At 48.4% G+C, this 20,264-nt stretch overlaps 2 protein-coding genes across 2 annotated transcripts in view; one reads left to right on the top strand and one right to left on the bottom strand.

Annotated features, from left to right (window-relative positions):
• Positions 1–716: 716 nt before the first annotated feature.
• Positions 717–20,264, bottom strand: part of XRCC6 (X-ray repair cross complementing 6) — a 40,116-nt gene continuing 20,568 nt past the window's right edge. Inside the window, exons 13-14 of the mRNA XM_040986816.1 lie at positions 11,610–11,624; positions 717–733 (exon numbers count right to left, since the gene is read on the bottom strand). The gene's annotated coding sequence lies outside the window, so the exon portion shown is untranslated. The remainder of the gene's footprint in view (positions 734–11,609; positions 11,625–20,264) is intronic.
• On the top strand, positions 12,548–17,242 carry SNU13 (small nuclear ribonucleoprotein 13). Its single transcript, XM_040986827.1, has 3 exons — positions 12,548–12,629; positions 15,629–15,749; positions 16,878–17,242. The coding sequence occupies exons 1-3, from the start codon at positions 12,627–12,629 to the stop codon at positions 17,138–17,140; spliced, it is 387 nt and encodes a 128-aa protein (XP_040842761.1). The 5' UTR covers positions 12,548–12,626; the 3' UTR covers positions 17,141–17,242.

Raw genomic sequence — 20,264 nt, 5'->3', positions numbered from 1 at the left:
GCCTGGTCCCTGTTTCTCTTATCTTCTGCCTGTACTTCAGCACCAGGGTGGCTGTTCTGCTCTAGCTTCTCCTGTTCTGGCTTCGGGGCATCCTCACCATTCTCACCTCTACCTTGGCCCTGCTGCTCCAATCCTTGGACCTGGCTCTCACCATCTTCTTTTCTGGCTTCTTTCTTGTTATTCCTCTTGAATACGTGGGTCTCCATTGCATCCTCTACTTCACTCCGATCCCACTCTGATGTTTGGGTCTCTGCATCAACTTGGCATGTGAACTGTTCTTGGTTCTCTCCACTATGCGCCTGGGAAGCACGAAGATTCTTACCTATAACATCCACATGAATTCTTTCCTTTGGCTCCTGAGTCTTGGCTCCATTCCCAGCTCTCATCTGCTCCTGCTTTTCCTGCTCTGGTGTCAGGCTCTCTCCATCCGCTTCATTTGTTATCAGTCCTTGGTTCCCAGCTCTCATCTGCTCCTGCTTTTCCTGCTCTGGTGTCAGGCTCTCTCCATCCGCTTCATTTGTTATCAGTCCTTGATTCCCAGCTCTCATCTGCTCCTGCTTTTCCTGCTCTGGTGTCAGGCTCTCTCCATCCGCTTCATTTGTTATCAGTCCTTGGTTCCCACACTCCAGGATCCTTGTTTCTTCCACACGCTCCATTTCCAAGTCTACTGGGAGTTGGTCCTCAGGAGCCTGAGGCTCCCCGGCATCCTCCGCCCTGGGCTCTCTCGGGTCAGCCCAGCCTGCGGCCTGTGCCTCCCTGCCATCCTCTCTGCTCGCTGTCTGGATTTTAGTCCTTGGTGCCCAGGCATCTTGCAAGCAGTCCCAGGACTCCCAAATGGACAGTCCCAGTTGTCGGTGGGAAAGACCAGGCAGGAATTCTCCGGGGTAGAGCTGGAGCCTCTGGGCCGAAGGAAGGTTTGGAAGAGAAATGGCTAAGGTCATGGAGGGTGGATGGGACGTTATGCTGAGGACAGACTCCATGGGCAACACCCCTTCCTGGGAGTGAGCCCATAGCCGCTCCCTCCTTTGGCAAGTGTCGAAGGTAGGATGCGTTTCGCCTTCACTGAAAGGCCAGGATACATCACAGGAACTGGCCTGAGAGACCAAACAGGTGCTTGAGAAAGAGGTGGTACAAAAGGTGGGCTCAGAAAGGGAGCGGACGCCCCAAGGTGGACCCTGACATGAGTCCTGCTGAGAGAGCAGGTACTGGGGCCTTGGTTTCTGGAAGCTTCTCCGGGAGCCCCTTCTCTGCTTGTGTGCCCACTGTTGGACATGAACATTCAGGCCCCTGGAGTTGCCCAAACTGAAGGTTTCAGGATTCAGTCTGAAGAAAGCGTCACATCTTGTCGAGGACACGCCCCCTTTCTGTGGTGGCCCCTGGAGATGAGAACCGAAAAGTAAAACCATTGAAATCCTCACAGATTGAAATTACCATCTCCAGGATCCTGACGGATCAGACAAAATGGAGTCACTTTCCTTAGGCAATCAGCATTCATCCATTCAAGAACGATTAGGATTACGTTGAGCCAGGCACTGTTGTAGGTGCTGGCGATATCAGCATGCATAAGACAAAGTCTTTAATGGGAGCTAAACCCTACATAGGAGAAAGACAATAACCAAATATCAAAAATGTTACGTATTAAAAGTATTCTAGGGCCCGGCGTGGTGGCGCAAGTGGTTAAGGTCCTCGCCTTGCACGCCCGGGATCCCATATGGGCGCCGGTTCTATCCCGGCAGCCCCGCTTCCCTTCCAGCTCCCTGTCTGTGGCCCAGGAAAGCAGTTGAGGATGGCCCAAAGCTTTGGGACCCTGCACCGGTGTGGGAGACCCGGAAGAGGCTCCTGGTTTTGGGTCGGCATAGCATCTACCGTTGCGCTCACTTGGGGAGTGAATCATTGGACGGAAGATCTTCCTCTCTGTCTCTCCTCTCTGTATATCTGCCTTTCCAATTAAAAAAAAAAAGTATTCTACTGAAGGGGCTGATAGCAGCTGCAACCTGCCATGCCAGCCTCCCACATGGACAATAGTTCAAATCTCAGCTGCTCCACTTCTGATCAAGTTCCCTGCTAATATGCCTGGGAAAGCAATGGAAGATGGCTCAAGCACTTGGGCCTCTGTACCCATGTGGGGGACCCAGATGGAGTTCAGCCTGGCCTACCCTCAGCTGCTACCATCATTTAGGGAGTAAACAAGTAGTTAGAAGGTCCCTATTTCTTTCCCACCTCCTCTATACTTCTATCTTTCAAATAAATGAATCTTTCAAAGAAGTCCTAAGGAGATGAAAGCAGACTAGAGGTAGAGTTAGCTCCTTTAGACAGACTGGCCAGCAAAGGCCCCATGGAGGAGGTGACATTTGGCTGGAGATCTGAATGACATGAGGGGCAAAACAATGATATCTGAAGAAGGAATATTTTCTGTAGGCAGAGGGGACATTAATACAAAGGCCCTAAGAACTAGGTGGGTGGTGTGTGCAGGAGCAACAGGGAGCCCGTGTGTCCAGACTGGAATGGGGAGTGTGGGGAATAGGGTCAGAGGAGAGCCTTGATCATGGTGGGCGTTGAAGCTATGGGGTGGGTTTGGGTTGTTGTTCTGAATTTCATAGACGGTATCCACAGGAGCCACTGCAGGTTTTGAGAAGCCAAGTACTATCATTTATTTGAAAGGCAGAATTACAGAGAAAGGGAAAGAGAGAGCTCTTCAGTTTGCTGATTCGCCCTCCCAACGGTCTCCTATGTGAGTGGCAGGGCCTAAGACTTGAGCCCTCTCTTGCTTCTTTTTCATGCATAGTAACAGGGAACAAGATCAGAAGTAGAGCAGCCAGGACTTCAACCTCTGCCCACATGGGATGTTTGTGTTGCAGGCAGTAGGTTAACTCATTGCACCATAATGCTGGCCCCAGCTCTGCTCTATTTCTGGAAGTTGGTTATGGTGATGGGCATATAGCCTGGTGGTTGGGCCAATGGTTGGGATGCCCAGGGCTCAATATCTAACTCCAGCTTCTTCTTCTTCTTTGTTTTAAGATTTATTTCCTTTTATTGCAAAGTCAGATATAGAGAGAGGAAGATCTTCCGTCTGATGATTCACTCCCCAAGTGACCACAACAGCCAGAGCTGTGCTGATCCGAAGCCAGGAGCCCAGATCCTCTTCCTGGGTGCAGAGTCCCAAGAACTGGTGCCCATATGGGATCCCAGCACATTCAAGGCAAGAACTTCCTAGCTGCCTGGCTACCACACTGGGCCGTGCCTCCAGCTTCTAATTTCAGCTTTCTAACAATATAGACCCTGGGATGCAAGGACAATGGCTCAAATCATTGGATTCCTGATACCTACATGGGAGACCTGAATCAAATTCTCAGCTTCTTGCTTCAGATCATTCCCTCCCACCCCATCCCAAGCCACTGTCAGCATTCAGGGCCTGAACTAGTGGATAACAGCTCCCACCACCCACAGCATTAAGCTCCCATCAACAGCATAGTGTTAAGTGTAAGCCAGGTACAAAAGAATCCTTACCAAATGATGTCCACAATCAAAATTATTGTATATTAGAAATTAGAATTGTGGAGCTGTGGTTGTGGCATACCAGAGTAAGCTGCTATTATAATACCAGCATTCCATATCAGTGAACTTGGTCAAGTCACAGTTGCTCTACTTCTGATCAGGAAAGCAACAGAAGATAGTTTAAGCAAATGGACCTCTTCTACCTATGTAGGAAGCACCAGTGCAGTTCTGGGCTCTTGGCTTTGGACTGGCCCTGCCCGAGTCTCTGTGGCCATTCCAGACGTGAACAAACTAAAAGATGGAAGATTCTTTCTCTTTTCTCTCTCTCTTTTCCTTTCCCTCTCTCCCTTTCTTCTTCCTTCCTTTCTTCTGTTTTCCGCTTACCAAATAAATAATCTTAAGAACAAAACAAAGAAACAAGCAGTTGTGACTGCACACTTGAAGGTTGCTGGTGATGGCCCATTGCTCAATGTGGGTTTGGCGCCTGGACAAGGGTCTCTCTCACCCATCTGAGCTGCATTCTATTTAGCTCTGGCATGCTAGGCAAAAAAACAGACCCTCTCACCTTATTGACCTTTCTCATACAGGAGCGAGTCCTGATGACCTTGTGCCAACAGCGCTGGACTTGCCAAACTAGAAAGAGGCAGAGGATGAGCAGGTTGCCACGGCACCGAGGGTCCTTGCAATTGCGATTGTGGGCAAGCAGGTCCTGCACTGGCTCCCACTCAGGACCATAAAATGGCCCCACCACAGCACAGGCGCCCAGCAGTGGCAGCAACATGGAAAGCTTGGGTCAGGCAGATGGTGTTAGAGTGCTGGAGGACAGGCTGGCATGACTGACTGAGCCAGTTCAAGGTGGGGTACTGCATAGCCCCCCTTGTCATTGAGCAGACCTCACAAAGGGGCCTGGTGTCCCAGCCTCAGCTCTGACTGTAGAGCTGGCCAACCTACCCTCATGGCAAGGCAGACAACAGAACACTGCTCAGAAAAGTTAAGAGGAAGAAGAATTTGTTTTGGTTTGGTTTTTTGGTTTTTTATTGGAAAGTAAGATTTACAGAGAGAAGCAGAGATGGAAAGAAAGATCTTCCATCCACTAGTTCACTCCCAACGTGGCCAATCCAAAGCCAGGAGCTGGGAGCTTATTCCAAGTCTCCCAAGCAGGTGCAGGGACCCAAGCTTTGGGCCATCCTCCTCCACTGTTTTCCCAGACCACAAGTGGCTAGCTGGATGGGAAGTGGGGCTGCCAGAAATGAACCAGCGCCCATATGGGATCCCAGCACAGGCAAGGCAAGGACTTTAGCCACTAGCTACTGTGCCAGGTCCAAAGAGTTTATTTTAAATTTTCTTGACTTCTGGAGTGAAGAGATTAGAGGATGGGGTGGTATAACCTGGAGTTTGCTTTCTTGCTTTCTTCCTATTAGATACTATCATTGAAAGCTGGTGAGGAAAAGTGGCCTGATGGCATCTAGGAACTGGTGAGGCTTCGTCAACAGGACCTTGGCATTGATAAGCGCTGCCCACACAGCTGGGCTTTGGAGACCAATCAAACGTCAGAAGTTTCATAAAACGTCAGTATCGAGCAAGGCTACTCTGATAACAAAGACAGAAATAAGGCCTTTCCTTAAGCATGTCTGAGCACTGCCCAAACCCCAAAAATGAACAAACATGCCCTGAGCCTGGCTATCAGGAGTGACTCCATTACCTTACAACTTCATAAAATTTGTTTCATTCCACCCATTGTTTTTTAAGATTTGTTTGATAGAGTTACAGAGAGAGGAGGAGCAGAAAGAGAAAGGAGGAAATCTCTTATCTTATGATTCAGTCCCCAGATGGCCACAACAGACAGAGCTGGGACAGGCAGAAGATTCAACCCAATGTCTATATGGGAGACCAACATTATGGGCAGTGGCCTCATCAGCTACATATCACAACACTGGCCTCAATTCTTCTCATCTTTTTTAAAGATTTATTTTTTATTTTTTATTTTTTATTGGATAAACAAATTTACAGAGAGGGAGACAAGAGATGAATCTGTCTGCTGGTCCACTCCCCAAGTGGCTGCAACAACTGGAGCTGAGCCAATCTGAAGCCAGGAGATTGGGTCCCAAGGCTTTGAACTGTCCTTGGCTGCTTTCCCAGGCCATGAGCAGGGAGCTGGATGGGAAATGGGGTAGCTGGAACATGAACCAGTGCCAACATGAGATCCTACCATGTGCAAGGTGAGGATTTAGCCACTGAGCTATCATGCCAGGCCCAAGGTTTATTTTTATTGGAAAAGCAGATTTACAGAGTGAAGGAAAGGGAGAGAAAGATCATTTATCAGCTGGTTGACTTCCCAAATGGTTGCAGTGGCTAGAGCTGAGTCAATTTGAAGCCAGGAGCCAGGAGCTTCTTCCAGGTCTCTCATGTGGGTGCTGGGTCCCAAGGCTTTGGGCCATCTTCTGCTCATCCCAGGCCACAAGCAGAGAGCTGGATGGGAAGTGAAACAACCGGGACATAAACCAGTGCCCATATGGAAATTCTCCACTTTTTGTTGGGAGAATTAGCCAGTGAGCCATTGCACTGGCCCCAATTCTTCCTATCTTACAGACAAAGTTATTAATATATCCAATCATAGAAATACTCAAGTGTGGATCCAGCACTGTGCAATACTGAAGAAAGCTTACACCTGCAGTGCAAGCATCCCATATGGACAGTAGTTCAAACCCCAGCCACTCCACCTGCCACCCAGCTCCCTGCTTTTGAGCCTGGGAAAGCAGTGGAAGATGGCTCAAGTGCTCTGGCCCCTGAACCCGCATGGGAGGCTTTTAGGAAGCTCCTGGTTCCTGGCTTCAGATTGGCTCAGCTCTGGCCATTATGATTATTTTGGGAGTGAACCAAAGACGGAAGATCTTTCTCTCTCAAATTTTTCAAGAAAGAGATAAGAGAGAAGTGCTCAAGCTTGGCAGAACAAACCCCACTTTCTTGAACACACACTCACAGCTGCTCACACAAGCCCACTATCTTTTTTTTATTATTATTATGTGGTACAATTTCATATAGACTGGGATTTCCCCCCACCCCACCCCCAGCTGGCAGATTTTCCCCACTTTACTATAGTGGTATAATCCTTCATAAGGAGTCATAATTCCATCAATCTCTTATTTAAGCATACCCCAACATTGCTGGTATAGACAAAGTCAGACAGTCCAGCATCCCATTGTCTACACATGTCCAAAAGTTTCATTGGGAATCCATCTTTCATCTGGAAGCAGGGATGCAAGTTGCATTATACTCCCACATCTGGATATGGTAGACCCCAATACTCCATCATTATACATTTCCATAATTGAGAAGCCATGAGACAAAGTCAACAACTGGTATGAGTTAGAACAACAGCCTCAACAACAACGACAACCACAACAAATTACAGCTCCATTAAAAAAACGCGCCTCTGAGTAACCAACACATGGGTGACAAAAAGGAAACACAAAAGTCTCTTGGGGAAAATGATGCCACCATGTAATCCATGAGCCAGCAAAGAATTCAACAAGAGAAAAGGAAGTATTTAGAATAAATAAAACTGAAATAAAAAACATCAACTCACATGGGATGCAGCTAAACAAACAAAAAACAGTATGGATCGGATTATTGAAGTTACACTTTCCATGCTGGTTTACTTATATGAGAGAGAACATATGGCATTTGTCCTTTTGTGATTGGCTCATTTCACTGAGCATGATGGTCTATAGTTGGGACCACCTAATTGTAAATAGTATAATTTCATTCTTCTTAATAGCTGAATAATATTCCGTGGAGTAGATGTACCACAGTTTCTTTAACCACTCTTCTTTGGACGCACTTCTGGATTGTTTCCATGTATTTGCTACTATAGATTGTGCTGCTGCAAATATAGGATTATGTATTCCCTTCTCATATGCAGATTTCATTTCTATTGGATATATTCTATAGTTCTCTTTTTCTGTTGTTTCTCTAGCTGGCTTTGGTATTAAGGTGGTATTAGCTTCATAGAAAGAGTTTGGAAGAATTGCCTCACTTTCTATTGTTTTAAAAGCTTTTAGAGGATTGGGGTAAGTTCCTCTTGAAATTTTGGTAGAATTCAGCAGTGAAGTCATCTGGTCCAGAACTTTTCTTGGTTGAGAGGGCTTTAATTACTGATTCGATCTCAGTGCATGTTATTGGTCTATTTAGATTGTTAATTACTCCATGATTCAATTTTGGTGGATTATATATGTCCAAAAACCTATCCATCTCTTCCAGGTCTTCTGATTTGTTTGCATATAGTTGGTTGTAATCGCTCCTGACGATTCTTTGTATTTCTGAGGTATCTGTTGTTATATCTCCTTTCTTGTCTCTGATGCTATTGATGTGTATTTTTTTTAATTATTATTAGTTATTATTATTTATTTTTAATTATTATTAGTTATTATTAGTCTATTTTGCTGATTTTCTCAAAAAAGAGCTCTTTGATATATTGATCTCCTGTACCATTCTCTTGGTCTCTATTTGGCTTATTTCCTCTGTTATTTTGATTATTTCTTTTTTCCTACTAATCTTGGGATTGCTTTTCTGTTGTTTTACTAGTTCATTCAACTGTACGGTTAGCTGATTTACATGATGCCTTTCTAATTTCTTAATGTAAGCATTGATTGAGATGAACTTTCCTCTTAACACTGCCTTGATTGTGTCCCATAAGTTTTACTATGATGTGTTGATGTCTTCATTCATTTTAAGCAACATTTTAATTTCCCCTTTGATTTCCTCTCTAATCCATTGCTCATTTAGTAACATTTTATTCAGTCTCCATGTGTTTGCAAGTCTTCTTGGGTATTTTGACTTCTTGGTCTCTAACTTCACTCCATAATGGTCTGAGAATATGCATGGTATAATTTCAATTTTTTTTTAATTTGCTGAGGCTTGTTTTGTGGCTTATAATATAGTCAATTCTGGAGAAGGTTCCATGCACTGATGAAAAAAAAGTATATTCTCTATCTGTAGGATGAAAGGTTCAATAGATATCAACTAAGTCCATTTACTCCAAAGTTTGGCTGAGTTCTGTTGTTTCTTTGCTGAGTTTCTGTTTTTTGATCTGTCCATTGATGTTAAAGGGGTATTAAGGTCACCCACTATGATTGTATTGGAGTTTATTTCTCCCTTTAAGTCCATTAATGTTTGTTTCATGTATCTAGGTGCCTTGGCATTTGGCACATATAATTGATTATGGTGATCTCTTCTTGCTGAATGGATCTTTTGATCATTATGTGGTACCCTTCTTCATCTCTTTTAATGTTTTTCACATCGATGTCTATATCATCTGATGTAAGAATGGCTACACCATTTGCTTGGAATATCTTTTTCCATCCTTTCACTTTCAGTTTCCTCTAATCTTTGTTAGTGAGATGTGTCTCGTGTAAGCAACAGATAGATGGGTTTTGTTTTTTGATCCAGTCCTCTAATCTATGGCATTTGACTGATGAATTTAAACATTTACACTCAATGGTAATATGAATAGGTGGTGATTTGGTTCTGTCATCTTAGTAATGTGTTGTTCTTTGGTTGAGTCTTCCGTTGGCCTTTTAGTGGGATGTTCTCCACATTTGCCTGTGGCTTTGGTAGCTGCTATTCCTTTTCTTTCACTAGAACATCTTTGAGTATTAGCTGTAGGGCTGGTTGGGAAGACACGAATTCTTGGAGTTTTTCTTTATTGTGGAATTATTTTATTTCATTTTGAAAGACAAAGGAGAGATTTGCAGATACGTTATTCTGGGCTGAAAATTTTTCCCTTTTAGAGTCTGGACTATGTCACTCATTCTCTCCTGGCCTGCAGTGTTTCCTCTGAGAGGTCAGCTGTGAATTTGATTGGGATTCCTCTGTAGGTCACTTGATTTTTCTCATATACACATTTATGGATTTTTTCCTTGTGTTCAACTGAGAGCTTGATTATCATATGTCTTGGTGAAGGTCGCTTTTTGTCAACCATGTTGGGAGTCCTGTACGCCCCCCTGGATGTTGTTTCCCAACTCTTTCTCTAGATTAGGGCTATTTTCCCTTATTATTTCATTGAATACATCTTTATTCGGTGTTGCTCTTTCAGTGCCTTTCTGGAATTCCCATAATTCTTAGGTTGGACCTTTTAATTGTATCTTAATTCCTGGATACTTTTTTTAACCTGATCCAGCTCTGCTTCCAGCTTTTTGTTTGTTTCCCCCTGGTGACAGGAAATATCTTCCAGTTCTGCTATTCTTTCTTCTGCTTCATTCATTCTATTTTGAGACTCCCCACTGTACTTTTTGTTTGCTCCACTGTATTCTTCACTTCTGAAATGTCAGCTTTCATTTGATTCATTTCCTGTGTAACAAATTCTTTAAATTCTTTGAACTCTTGTATTATGTGCTTCTCATTGTTGGTCAGAAGCTTTATAATAAGTTTTCTGAATTCTGTGTCCCTCATTTTTTTAGTGTCTTCCTCAGTTAGGAAGATGTATTACCCACAGGTCTACAAGTTAATTTTTACATTCAATCAGTGTCCTGGGTCAGGAAGATGCCGACTGTCCCAGATAACTAGTTTATTGGCAGCACTGATCTTGTCTAAACACACAAAATGGTGCCCACTGGAGCACTGCTGGAGAGCCGGGCTGTTGGCTTTCAGATCCGGGGACCACACAGATCCTGCAGGATGCGAAGCTGGTGCTGCCTCCCTGTGGGATCAGCCGGGCATGACTAGCTGGAAACGTGCCCACTCCTGTGATTGATCCCTGTGCTGGTAGCTCCAACCTGCCACCAGTCTGCCCTGTGGAGTCTGCAGCTCCGTTTCCATTTGTTGCTGGGCCAAAGTATTTGCCAGGGTTGACCAGACCCAGCCTGGCTTCACCTCCTGAGCGCCCACTTGGCTGCCGCAAGGGCTGATCTGTGGCTACCTCTGGATCCCTGGTTGTCGCTAGAGTCCGGATCACAGCTCGCCAGTGGCTGGTGGGTTTTCTGTTCCCTGTGACACCGCTCCACCATCGTCGCCTCTTCCCTGTGTCCAGGAGTTCTCCAGGAACCTCCCTGTTGACTTCTTGACCCCCTTTTCTGTAATCTGCTCTCTGTTCTTTATCCTAATAATTCTCTGTCATCTCAAACACGTCTACACCCTTTGCCGCCATCTTGATTCTGCCAAGCCCACTATCTTAATGAAAAGCCCGTAGTGTCCTATGGTGTGTGTTCCCGCTTGTTGCCCGGCACAGCACTCTGAGCATGTTCCTGCTTGCTTTGGCTAAAGGATACTGAAAATGGAGTGAGAGACGGACCATGGGGCTAGTCTCAACCTCTTGAACCTCTGAGTCACACCAGAAAGCCTTCCTCCTAATTCCTTTCTGGGTTTTTTTTTTTTTTTTTTTGCCACCTTTAAAAGATGCTTAAACACAAAAGTATCTCCTTAAGGCCAGGTGTAGCACTAGAATATAACTATTGTGCTGCTAGCTTTCCATGATTTTAACAAAATACATGAGGCAGCCTACTTTATAAAAAAAAAAGAGGTTCATTTGGCACATGTGCTAAAGGTTCAATAGTTCAGCCTTTAGCATTCTTCCTGGCATCGTCCCACAGCAACACAGAGCATCATGGGTCCAGAAACGGAGTGTGGGTGTCTGTTTCTATGTCTGCGCGTTTTTCCCCCTTTCTTTATAGGCCATCCGGATTCAAGCATGGGAATTCTATTCAAGTGGCATGATTTCAATCTCAACACATCCCACAGGGCCCATCTTTAAATACGGGTAATTGGCAACACCATTAACCTAAGTGTCTGGGGCCTGAAGTCTTTAGTTTGCAGGGATAGCTAGGCAAACCACAACAATACCAAGAGGTCCAAAGCAGCTGCAGGAACTGTCAGTGTATGTGGGAAAACAGGGCTACAAAGAGCAGGTGTGGGGTCTGCGGCTGTGTCCAGCAGGGCATGTACCGGGATGAGAGAGGTGTTACTGAAGAGGTGTTGAGCAGGAGTTATCTAACACAGCAGTTTGTGTGGGCTGGGTTTGTGGACAGGCCAGGCTGAGCTGAGCTATAACACCCACCATCGAGAGCTGAGACTGCCAGTGGGCCATGCCAGGCTGGGTCCAAGCACTTGCCAGCATGCACAAGACCCAGGTCTGGCAATGGACCTGATAGGGAAACCACCCCTGGAACACTCTTCTGCGCGTCGTGGTCCCTAGGGCGTCACGAAAGGACCTCCTCCATCTTCGGCTGATGTGTTTGACTGCAAGTAACGACCCTCTCCCCATCCTTCCCTGCAGGCATAGAATAAAAGACTGAAATGTTTCTTCTTCCCACTTTGCTTCATACCTGATCCTCTCCACCCTAATCAGAGCTTTACCACCCTAATCTCATGGGCGTACATTCAACTGCGTAAATAACATTAAAAAGTATATATTTATATAAGTGCGTAAATGCAGGTTGGAATAATAAGGCTTCAGGAAGAGCAGCCAGCTGTGACAGGGTAAGTCCAGCCAGCAGCCATAGCTCCTCAGGCTCCAGCCGCACCTCTCTCAGCATTTGGATCCTGAGCTGCTGCCCTTCTCCAAACCCTTTCCCCACCTGTGAAATCAAAAACTTCCGGGTCCTGCCAAGGTTCACTTCGAGTTTCTCAAGGCATTTAATGGGATTGGCTGCAGATAGCCTCATCTGGCTTAGACCGATGGTCCCATCGTGACTGGGAGGGTCCTGAGCATCCCAGAGGCCCCCTCGGGGAGAGGCAGGAGTCGATTTGGGAAAGAGCTGAAAAAAGAGCCACAACTGGGGCTGGGAGAAGGCAGGTGTAGAGGAATGACTCCAAACCGAGCCCGACAGACACTCAACTCCTCCTAATTCCCTGTTGAACCCACTCTCCATCAGAAACGCTGGCCTCTAGGTCAGAAAGACCACTGCGGAAGGGCAACGACGTGCTCCAAAGTGCCGAAAACGCACATGCGCAGGTGCCAGTCAACGCAGCAAGATCAGCTCCCCTGCACCAAAGCGCGGCCACTCGCCGAGTGAGTCCCTGGCGGAAGCGCGAGTCCCGCCCCTCTGTGACGCCACTTCCGCTTCCGGCGTCTCCGCCACAGTTCGGAGTCGCTGCTGGTGGCGGGTGGTGAGTGGTGAAGCCGGCGGGACGCAGCCATGGTGAGTGAGGGCGCGGGGCCGGGGGACCCGGAGACCGGGCAGCCGGGCGTGGGGTCGAGGGGCGCCGGGCCGGGCGCTCGCCGTCCTGGCGGAGCAACACCTGGGGTGCGCCGGCCCCTGGGCTCGAACTCGCGCGGCCCAGGAGGCCTCCCGGGAGCCGAAGACGGGCGCCGGCCCCACGTTGGTCCTGAAGCAGAGGACCCTCAGGGTCCCAGCCGGGGTGCGCCGAGACCTGGGCTCGAACTCGCGCGGCCCGAGGCCTCCCGGGAGCCGGAGACGGGCAAGGCCGACCCACGTGGGAGAGGGCGGAGAGTTGGACGGGGACGGGGGTCCGGCTCCCTCATCCTATTTTATTATTTTATTTTGATCCCCAGGAAGAGGGCTTAGAAACCTGTTTGTGGGAAAGGTAGGGTGATCTCGAACCTTCTTCCGGAAGGTCTGCGAGGTGGAGGGGCGCTTTGGGCCTTGCTGGGCCCTCGTGCCTCGCCTTGGGGGACAGTCCTGGCGAGAGGCCAGGGATGCCTGGGCAGCTCCTGGGGCCTTAGGACCGTGGCCGTTGACCCACTGTGTTTATGGGGCATGCCTGTGTTGTTTTTTTAAAAAAGAAAAAAAAAAGGGTAGCTTTTTCTGTGGTTCGCAGGGAGGCCAGCTCAAGCTAGGGGTTTGAATTGGCCGTAGGGTGATTTCATTCATTTTAAGTAGAGAATGTTGGAAAATGGCTAAGTACACACTGGCCAGTGGCGGTTGATGTTTGTAAACGAGGGATGGTTTTTGTTGACGGATGCTGGAAGGGCAAGGTCTCCGTGGTCTCCGGCACCAGGTCTTCACCCTCAGGCGTTAAGTTGGTTAAACAAAGCTTTACTTATCAGTGGGTAGAGTTAGGAAGAGAGAGAGAATGGTCGTCCATCTGCAGGTTCACTTCCAACGTAGTTAAAACTACCTGGGCTGGGCCAGGCCTCAGCCAGGAGCCAGGAACTCTGTCCAAGTCTCCCTGTGGGCGGCAAGGGCCCAGGCATCTGGGCCGTCTCCTGGAGCTTTTCCTGGTACAGCAAGTGGGGAACTGGATCCGAAGTGGAGAAGCCAGGACTCGACCCGGTGCCTGTGTGGGAATGCCGGCGTCACCACTGGTGGCTTAACTCACTATACTAGAACACTGGCCCCTTATAACAGAATTAATACGTCCACAAGTACAGAACGGTGACACACATGGAAAGCACGAAAGGGCAGTTTGAACTCCAGGTTCTGTATAACATGAAGCTAAAGGATGGGTGATCCACTTGGGTTTTTTGTTGTTTTTGTGATTTTTAATTAGATAGTTTTTTGATACATTGGCCAGTTATAAAAGTGAATTAAATAGAAAGCAATATAAAATTACGAAGATGCCATTTTCTCAGTTTTAATAGGGCCCTGTTTATATAAAAGGAAGCAGTTATTAACAGTTTAGTGTAGCGGTCTGTTGCTTTTGTATGCTCTTGGTTATATAATTGGGCACGGGTCCTGCTGCTCGTGGAGGGATGGCTGTGTCGCAGCAGGTTAGGTGTGGCGCTGGCATCCACCCCACAGCAGCTCCACTTGGGACCAGCTCCTGTGGGTGCACCTGAGGAGGCCGCGGCCCGGGGCTTGAGCTCCTGCTGTTCCAGCAGGAGACCAGAATGGAGTTCCTGGCCCCCGGCTTTGGGGCCGCCCAGATCTTAAAGCAGTAGAATGGGAGATAACGCAGCAGTTAAGGCTGAGTCGCATCCAGATGCCCAGGTTCAAGTCCTGGCTCCACCTGCCACTGTCGCCAACATGGATTGGGTTCTGGCTGCTGGCTTTAGTAGCCCAGCCCCAGCTGTTGTAGGCAGTTGGTGAAAGAATAACAAAGCAAACATCTCTTTTTCCCTTCTATCTGCCTTTGTAATGTGAAAATGAAAATTAGAGTGTATATTCCTGAAAAATAATTTTAAAAAGAAAAAGCATATTATGAGACGCATGGATCTCAGAAATTCTTTGCACCCAAATATGCTTATCTTTTTAATTCTATTTTTCATGAACTTTAGAAGCACTCTCATGTATCATTGATAGCCAAAAGGAGAAAATTAATGTGAATAATATTTAATGTGTTTATTTATTTGAGTGCCACTTCCCTGTCCTTCCCCCACCCCGTGGCATGCTGCTATGGTACAAGGTGCCAGCCTTGGGGGTAGTAGGCAGTTGGGCTCACCGTGCTGCACTGCTGGCTGCTTGAATAACTTCAGCATAGAACAATGGAATACATCCTAAAAGCAAAAAGAAATGTGAACCTTGGTGAGTTTGTTGGTAGAAGCAAGGTTAGACATAGCAATTCTGAAAACATTTCCAAATACTGTGAGGTAGAAGAAATGAGGGCAGAATGGTTATTTTTGAGAGACAGAGAAAAGCTTTCCCTTCTCTGGTTCAGGTTCGCAGATTCCCATAACAGCCAGGACAGGCCAGGCCAGGGATGCAAGCTGGGAACTCAGTCAGGGTCCTCCCTGTGGGTGACAGGTAGCCGACTCGGGAGCCCCCATAGCTGTCACTGCTGTCTGTGCGTGCCCGTGAGCAGGGAGCTGGAGTCAGCAGTGGATCCAGCACTGGGCCCCGGGCAGGCGGGTGACATAGCTCATCACCCACTGACGACAGACGTGCCTAAGGAAAGGAGTTAGTGCTGGGTTAGATTATTCCTTAACTTGGATCAGGTGGATTTGGGGTGGGGGTATGGGAATTCGGATGAGTCTCTCCAGTGGATATTGAATCAAAAAAGGCTATTTATGATCCAGACATTAGGCTGAAGGGGAGCAAGTGAAAGTACACGAGGGATGGTGTATGGTATTGGTAAATATTGTTATTTCATTTTAGCCGTCAAAGCATGTGTCAGTTTTTCCAAGTTGGTGTGTGTGGGGGGTGGAGTGCACAGGGCAGCAGGCTGCTGGGTCTGGGTCTAGTGCTTGGTAACTGAGCGACGTCGGGTTCAGTGTTAAGGCTCCTTTTTCCTCCCGTAGACTGAGGCTGATGTAAATCCGAAAGCCTACCCCCTTGCGGATGCCCACCTCACCAAGAAGCTCCTGGACCTGGTCCAGCAGTCGTGTAACTACAAGCAGCTTCGGAAAGGAGCCAACGAGGGTAAGTCCCCGGCAGCACAGGGCAGTGTTAGGGACCTCGGGGCAGCACTGGGCATTCATGCTGAAGATTAGTGGGCTCAGTCTTTTCTCTGTATAGGAATGCATTTTGTTTGTTTTTGTGGAATCCCTTGAATGGCGCTGTGTTGAGATCGCGTGTTAACTTGGTGGCTTCCTCCGCCATTGTGAGTAGCATTCATGAGCTTCTCGGGGCGTTACTTTTGTGTGAATGTGCTTTTTTTTTTTTTTTTTTTTCTTTTTAAGTAAAGAATTAAAGAGGGGGAGACAGTTCTTTGCACCTGCTACGTTTTCAGTAGAATGATCATATATGGCAGAAGAGACATGGGGTAGTCTTGTTTAACAGGTGCGAAGTAATTGGCAGTGGACACATCGTTGTCTTTGGAGGCGATCGTTGAGCTCTTGGGCGTTTTGCCCTGTTGTAGTTCGTCTGCCCACAGGGGATGTGGACAGGCCCTATACCACTGTTGTCATGTGCCCTCACCCTGCAGCAGCTGCGGGCCTGGCAGAGGGAAGGGTCCTGCGCTCTCCTGGGTGGCCTCTCCCGTGCCATGCTTGGGTCAGCCTGTCCAGGCAGGCCTGTGGGCACCAGCCGCGAGGTGCCTCAGATCCCAGAGTGGAGAAGCTGTGTCCCCTGCTCAGTTCCAGAAGCTCTGCTGCCCGGATCGCTGCCTTCTGAGTTCGGGTCCAAGGCCCTGGATGCTCGGGGCTCACACCCCAGGAGTGCTAGGACAGATGTAAGAGAGCCAGGGGAGTGGGGAACCATGGAAGAGCGGAGTCTGAGCAGAGAAGTGAGTCCTGGGTCTCAGGAGCTTGGGGTGCGCTGTGCTGCCTGGGATCCGTGTGGGGTGCTGAGGGGCTGGAGACATGGAGCAGCGTGGTCGCAGAGGACAGAAAGGAAGTGTGGGCGGATTCCAGTTGTGTTTCCGAGACAGCTGGCACTTGAGGGTGAGGTGTGAGGAAGGGCACCCTCATGCCAGCCCCAGCTGCTCCAGAGCTTGCTCGTGCCTAAGTGTTTTGCCTGATTTTCTTGAACCTGTTACTGTTTCTCTGGAGACTGCTCTGTTGTGACTGCCGTGCCAAGCCCCAGGTCACCCCGTCCCTGTCCCTGCAGCCACCAAGACCCTCAACAGGGGCATCTCGGAGTTCATTGTGATGGCAGCGGACGCCGAGCCCCTGGAGATCATCCTGCACCTTCCACTGCTGTGTGAAGACAAGAACGTGCCCTACGTGTTCGTGCGCTCCAAGCAGGCCCTGGGCCGGGCCTGCGGGGTCTCCAGACCCGTCATCGCCTGTTCCGTCACCATCAAAGAGGGCTCCCAGCTGAAGCAGCAGATCCAGTCCATCCAGCAGTCCATTGAGAGGCTCCTGGTGTGAGCCCCAGGCTCCCCCCACCCCGACGCCCCAGGTTGTGTCGTAGTGTCCGTGTTGGTGTATAGCATTTCCAGTTGCTTTTTGTTATAAAGTATTGTAGTGTTACATCTGGTCTCTGGGTTTTGTATTTTGGTCTTGCTCACAGGGTGGTTTCTCCCCTTCACCCTTCCGCCCTGGCATCCCTTTATCCTCCCGTACAGTGGGCGCCAGCGCAGGCTTACCTCCAAGCACTGTGCACTGACGCACCCCTGCTGCTGGCTTTGCTGTGATGTATTCCCAACCCGGACATGGGGTTCCAACAGCTGGCGTGGTGAGTGACACTAGGCAGCTGACCTGGGTCATGAAGGACTCAAAGTGGCACGGGTGGTCAGCTGGCACTAGAATGAAGGATTCTGGGACTGTCTTGGAACCCTGGCTGGAAGCCACAGTGCAGCCCGGGGAATCCGAGGAAGCTTCCTGCCTGGTGCCCGGGGCAGTCTGCAGGGGACACTTGGTGCAGGCTCCGAGGGCCCTCAGTGGGTCATGAAAGTGCTAATGCTTCGTTCATTCTTGTGAGCATCCTAATAAAAACATTCATATTTCTGATTTAAAGAACGTGTGGTAGTTCCTGGTTCTTAGTGGGTATCTAATATTTGAATTAAAAAGGGTTTAGCATTACTACAATATAACTAACAGCTTATTAAAATGTTCTGAGAGACTGCAAAAGCCCCAGGTGGTTATTGGGCAGTCTAAAATGTCCTCATGGGCCCATTGCTGTGGCCTAGTAGCTAAAGTACTCACCTTGAATGCTCCAGGATACCATATAGGCACTGGTTCTAGTCCCAGTGGCCCTACTTCCCATCCAGCTCCCTGCTTGTGGTCTGGGAAAGCAGCTGAGGACGGCCCAAAGCCCTGGGACCCTGCACCTGTGTGGGAGACCTGGAAGAGCTCCTGGCTCCTGGTTTTGGATCGGCACAGCACCGGCCATTGCAGTCACTTGGGGAGTGAATCATCTTTGTTTCTGTCTCTCCTCTGTATATCTGACTTTCCAATTTAAAAAATTAAATCTTTAAAAAGGTAAAAACCAAAATGTCCTCTCATTCGGACTCTGTCAGTGCCTTATCTAGTTTTACTGGGAAGGCAGATTTACAAAGAACAGTTTAGAGCTAATAGATATCAAACGCTGTAATGACAAGACGACCCCTGTCACTGGACGGTGCCACACCAAGCATTCACATTGAAAGCCTTAGGCCTGCAGTTGGTTACAATAACATTCGGAATTCCACTATCAGCTCCATGAATACTGTAGAAATTGCCCAGAATCAGTCAAGAAACTCCATCGGTTGTTTTTTTGTTTATTTCCCCTAAAGAGTTATTAGATTTCAGAGGACAGAGAAAGATCTATCCACTGCTTCATTTCTCAGATGGACACATCAGCTGAAGCTGAGCTCATCCAAAGCCAGGAGCTTCTTCTGGGTCTCTACACGGGTGCAGGGTTGCAAAGCTTTGGGCCGTCCTCGATTGCTTTCCCAGGCCACAGGCAGGGAGCTGGATGGGAAGTGGAGCTGCTGGGACATGAACTGGTTACCGTAGGAGATCTCAGGGCTTGCAAGGTGGAGGATCAGCCAGTGGGGCCATCATGTGAAACTCCTCCTCACTTGTTTTAATTGAAAAGGCCAATTCACAGAGAAATCACTGCAGTGTTATCATTCTGGAGTATTTTCCATTTTGTTTTATTAAACACTTATTTTACTTGAGAATTTGAATTACAGAGAGATCTTCCATCTGCTGGTTTATTCACCAAATGGTCCCAACAGCCAGAGGCGGGCTGACAGGAGCTTTTTCTGGGTCTCCTGTGTGGGTGCAGGGGCCCAACGGCCTAGCCATCCTCTACTGCTCTCCCAGACCACAGATTTCCGTGGAATCTGCAGCCCTGGTAGCTAGTCAACCCTGGAGTGTTCACTCACTTTCCACTGCTGCTTTGAGGCCCCTCAAAGGCAAGATTATGGGTTTGGAGAAACTTAAGAGGGTTTTTTAAGATTTTCCTTGAGAGTCCAGCACACTAAGCCTAGTGGCTAGCCTAGTGCAAGTCCTCACTTGCACACACCAGGATTCCATATGGGCGCTGGTTCTGGTCCCAGAGGCTCCACTTCCCGTCCAGCTCCCTGCCTGTGGCCTGGGGGAGAGGTCAGGGTCGGCCCAAGGCTTTGAGACCCTGTACCCGCAGGGGAGATCACGGGGCAGGGGTTTGGCGAGCACTCCAGACTCCTGACTTCAGGTCAGCTCAGCTCCAACCATTGTAGCCACTTGGGGAGTGAACCAGCAGATGGAGGATCTTCTGTCTCTCCTCTGTGTATCTGACTTCCCAAGAAAAATTTTTAAAACATCAAAAAATTTTTCTTGGAAAGGCAGATTTATGGAGAGAAGGATCCACTGGTTCACTCCCCAAATGGCCACAATGACTAGGTCTGAGCCATCCAGAACCAGGAGCTTCCGCCAGGTCTGCCACACAGGTGCAAGGCCCCAAGGCCTTGGGCTTTCCCAGGCCACAAGCAGGGAGTTAGACCCGAGGTGGAACTGCTAGGACACAAACCAGCACATGCAAAGTGAGGATTTAGCCACTGGGCCCTCAGCAAGGCTGCCAGGGGCCTCCACTGACTGCCCTGGGTTTGCCTTCCCACAGGCTCCATCTGGTTCTGTGTTCCTGAACCTCGCAACTGCTGTCTCTTGATGCCTTCTACTGCATGACTTTTCCTTATCTTGGTTTCCTTCAGATATCCAAAACCACCCATTTGTTTTACCCAAGCTGTCATATCCTGTTTTTGAACTTGATAATGTCTGATGTTTTGTAATCCCTGCCCTTGCCCTGGCACACGAGTGGGGAGGAGCACGGTTGGGTGTCTGTTTCCAGTGAAGGTGGTCGCCAGGTGGTGGAGCTGTAACAAATGTCTGCTGGGGACACAGAAGCCAGATGTTTGGCTAGTGTTTGTCCCTGTCCTTCCCCACCACCCCTGTTGGGAGAACAAACTGATGGCTGGAGGAGGGAGGGCCTTCTCAGCCAGTCTCCCTCACCTGGGTTCTATTGTGTGTGCCAGAGGCATTACCAAGTGTATTTGCTTGGGGATAGGCTGGTAGGAGGAAGGGGTGA

Source organism: Ochotona curzoniae, unplaced genomic scaffold, assembly GCF_017591425.1.
Source record: "Ochotona curzoniae isolate NIBS_2020 unplaced genomic scaffold, NIBS_Ocur_1.0 contig_1014, whole genome shotgun sequence".
NCBI lineage: Eukaryota > Metazoa > Chordata > Mammalia > Lagomorpha > Ochotonidae > Ochotona > Ochotona curzoniae.
This window is presented reverse-complemented; position numbering and strand designations above follow the sequence as displayed.

Bases quoted from the DNA above. Each gene is read 5' to 3' on its own strand.
- SNU13 (XM_040986827.1), top strand. The intron at 15,750-16,877 runs GTAAGTCCCCGG...CTGTCCCTGCAG, and splicing joins TCGGAAAGGAGCCAACGAGG to CCACCAAGACCCTCAACAGG.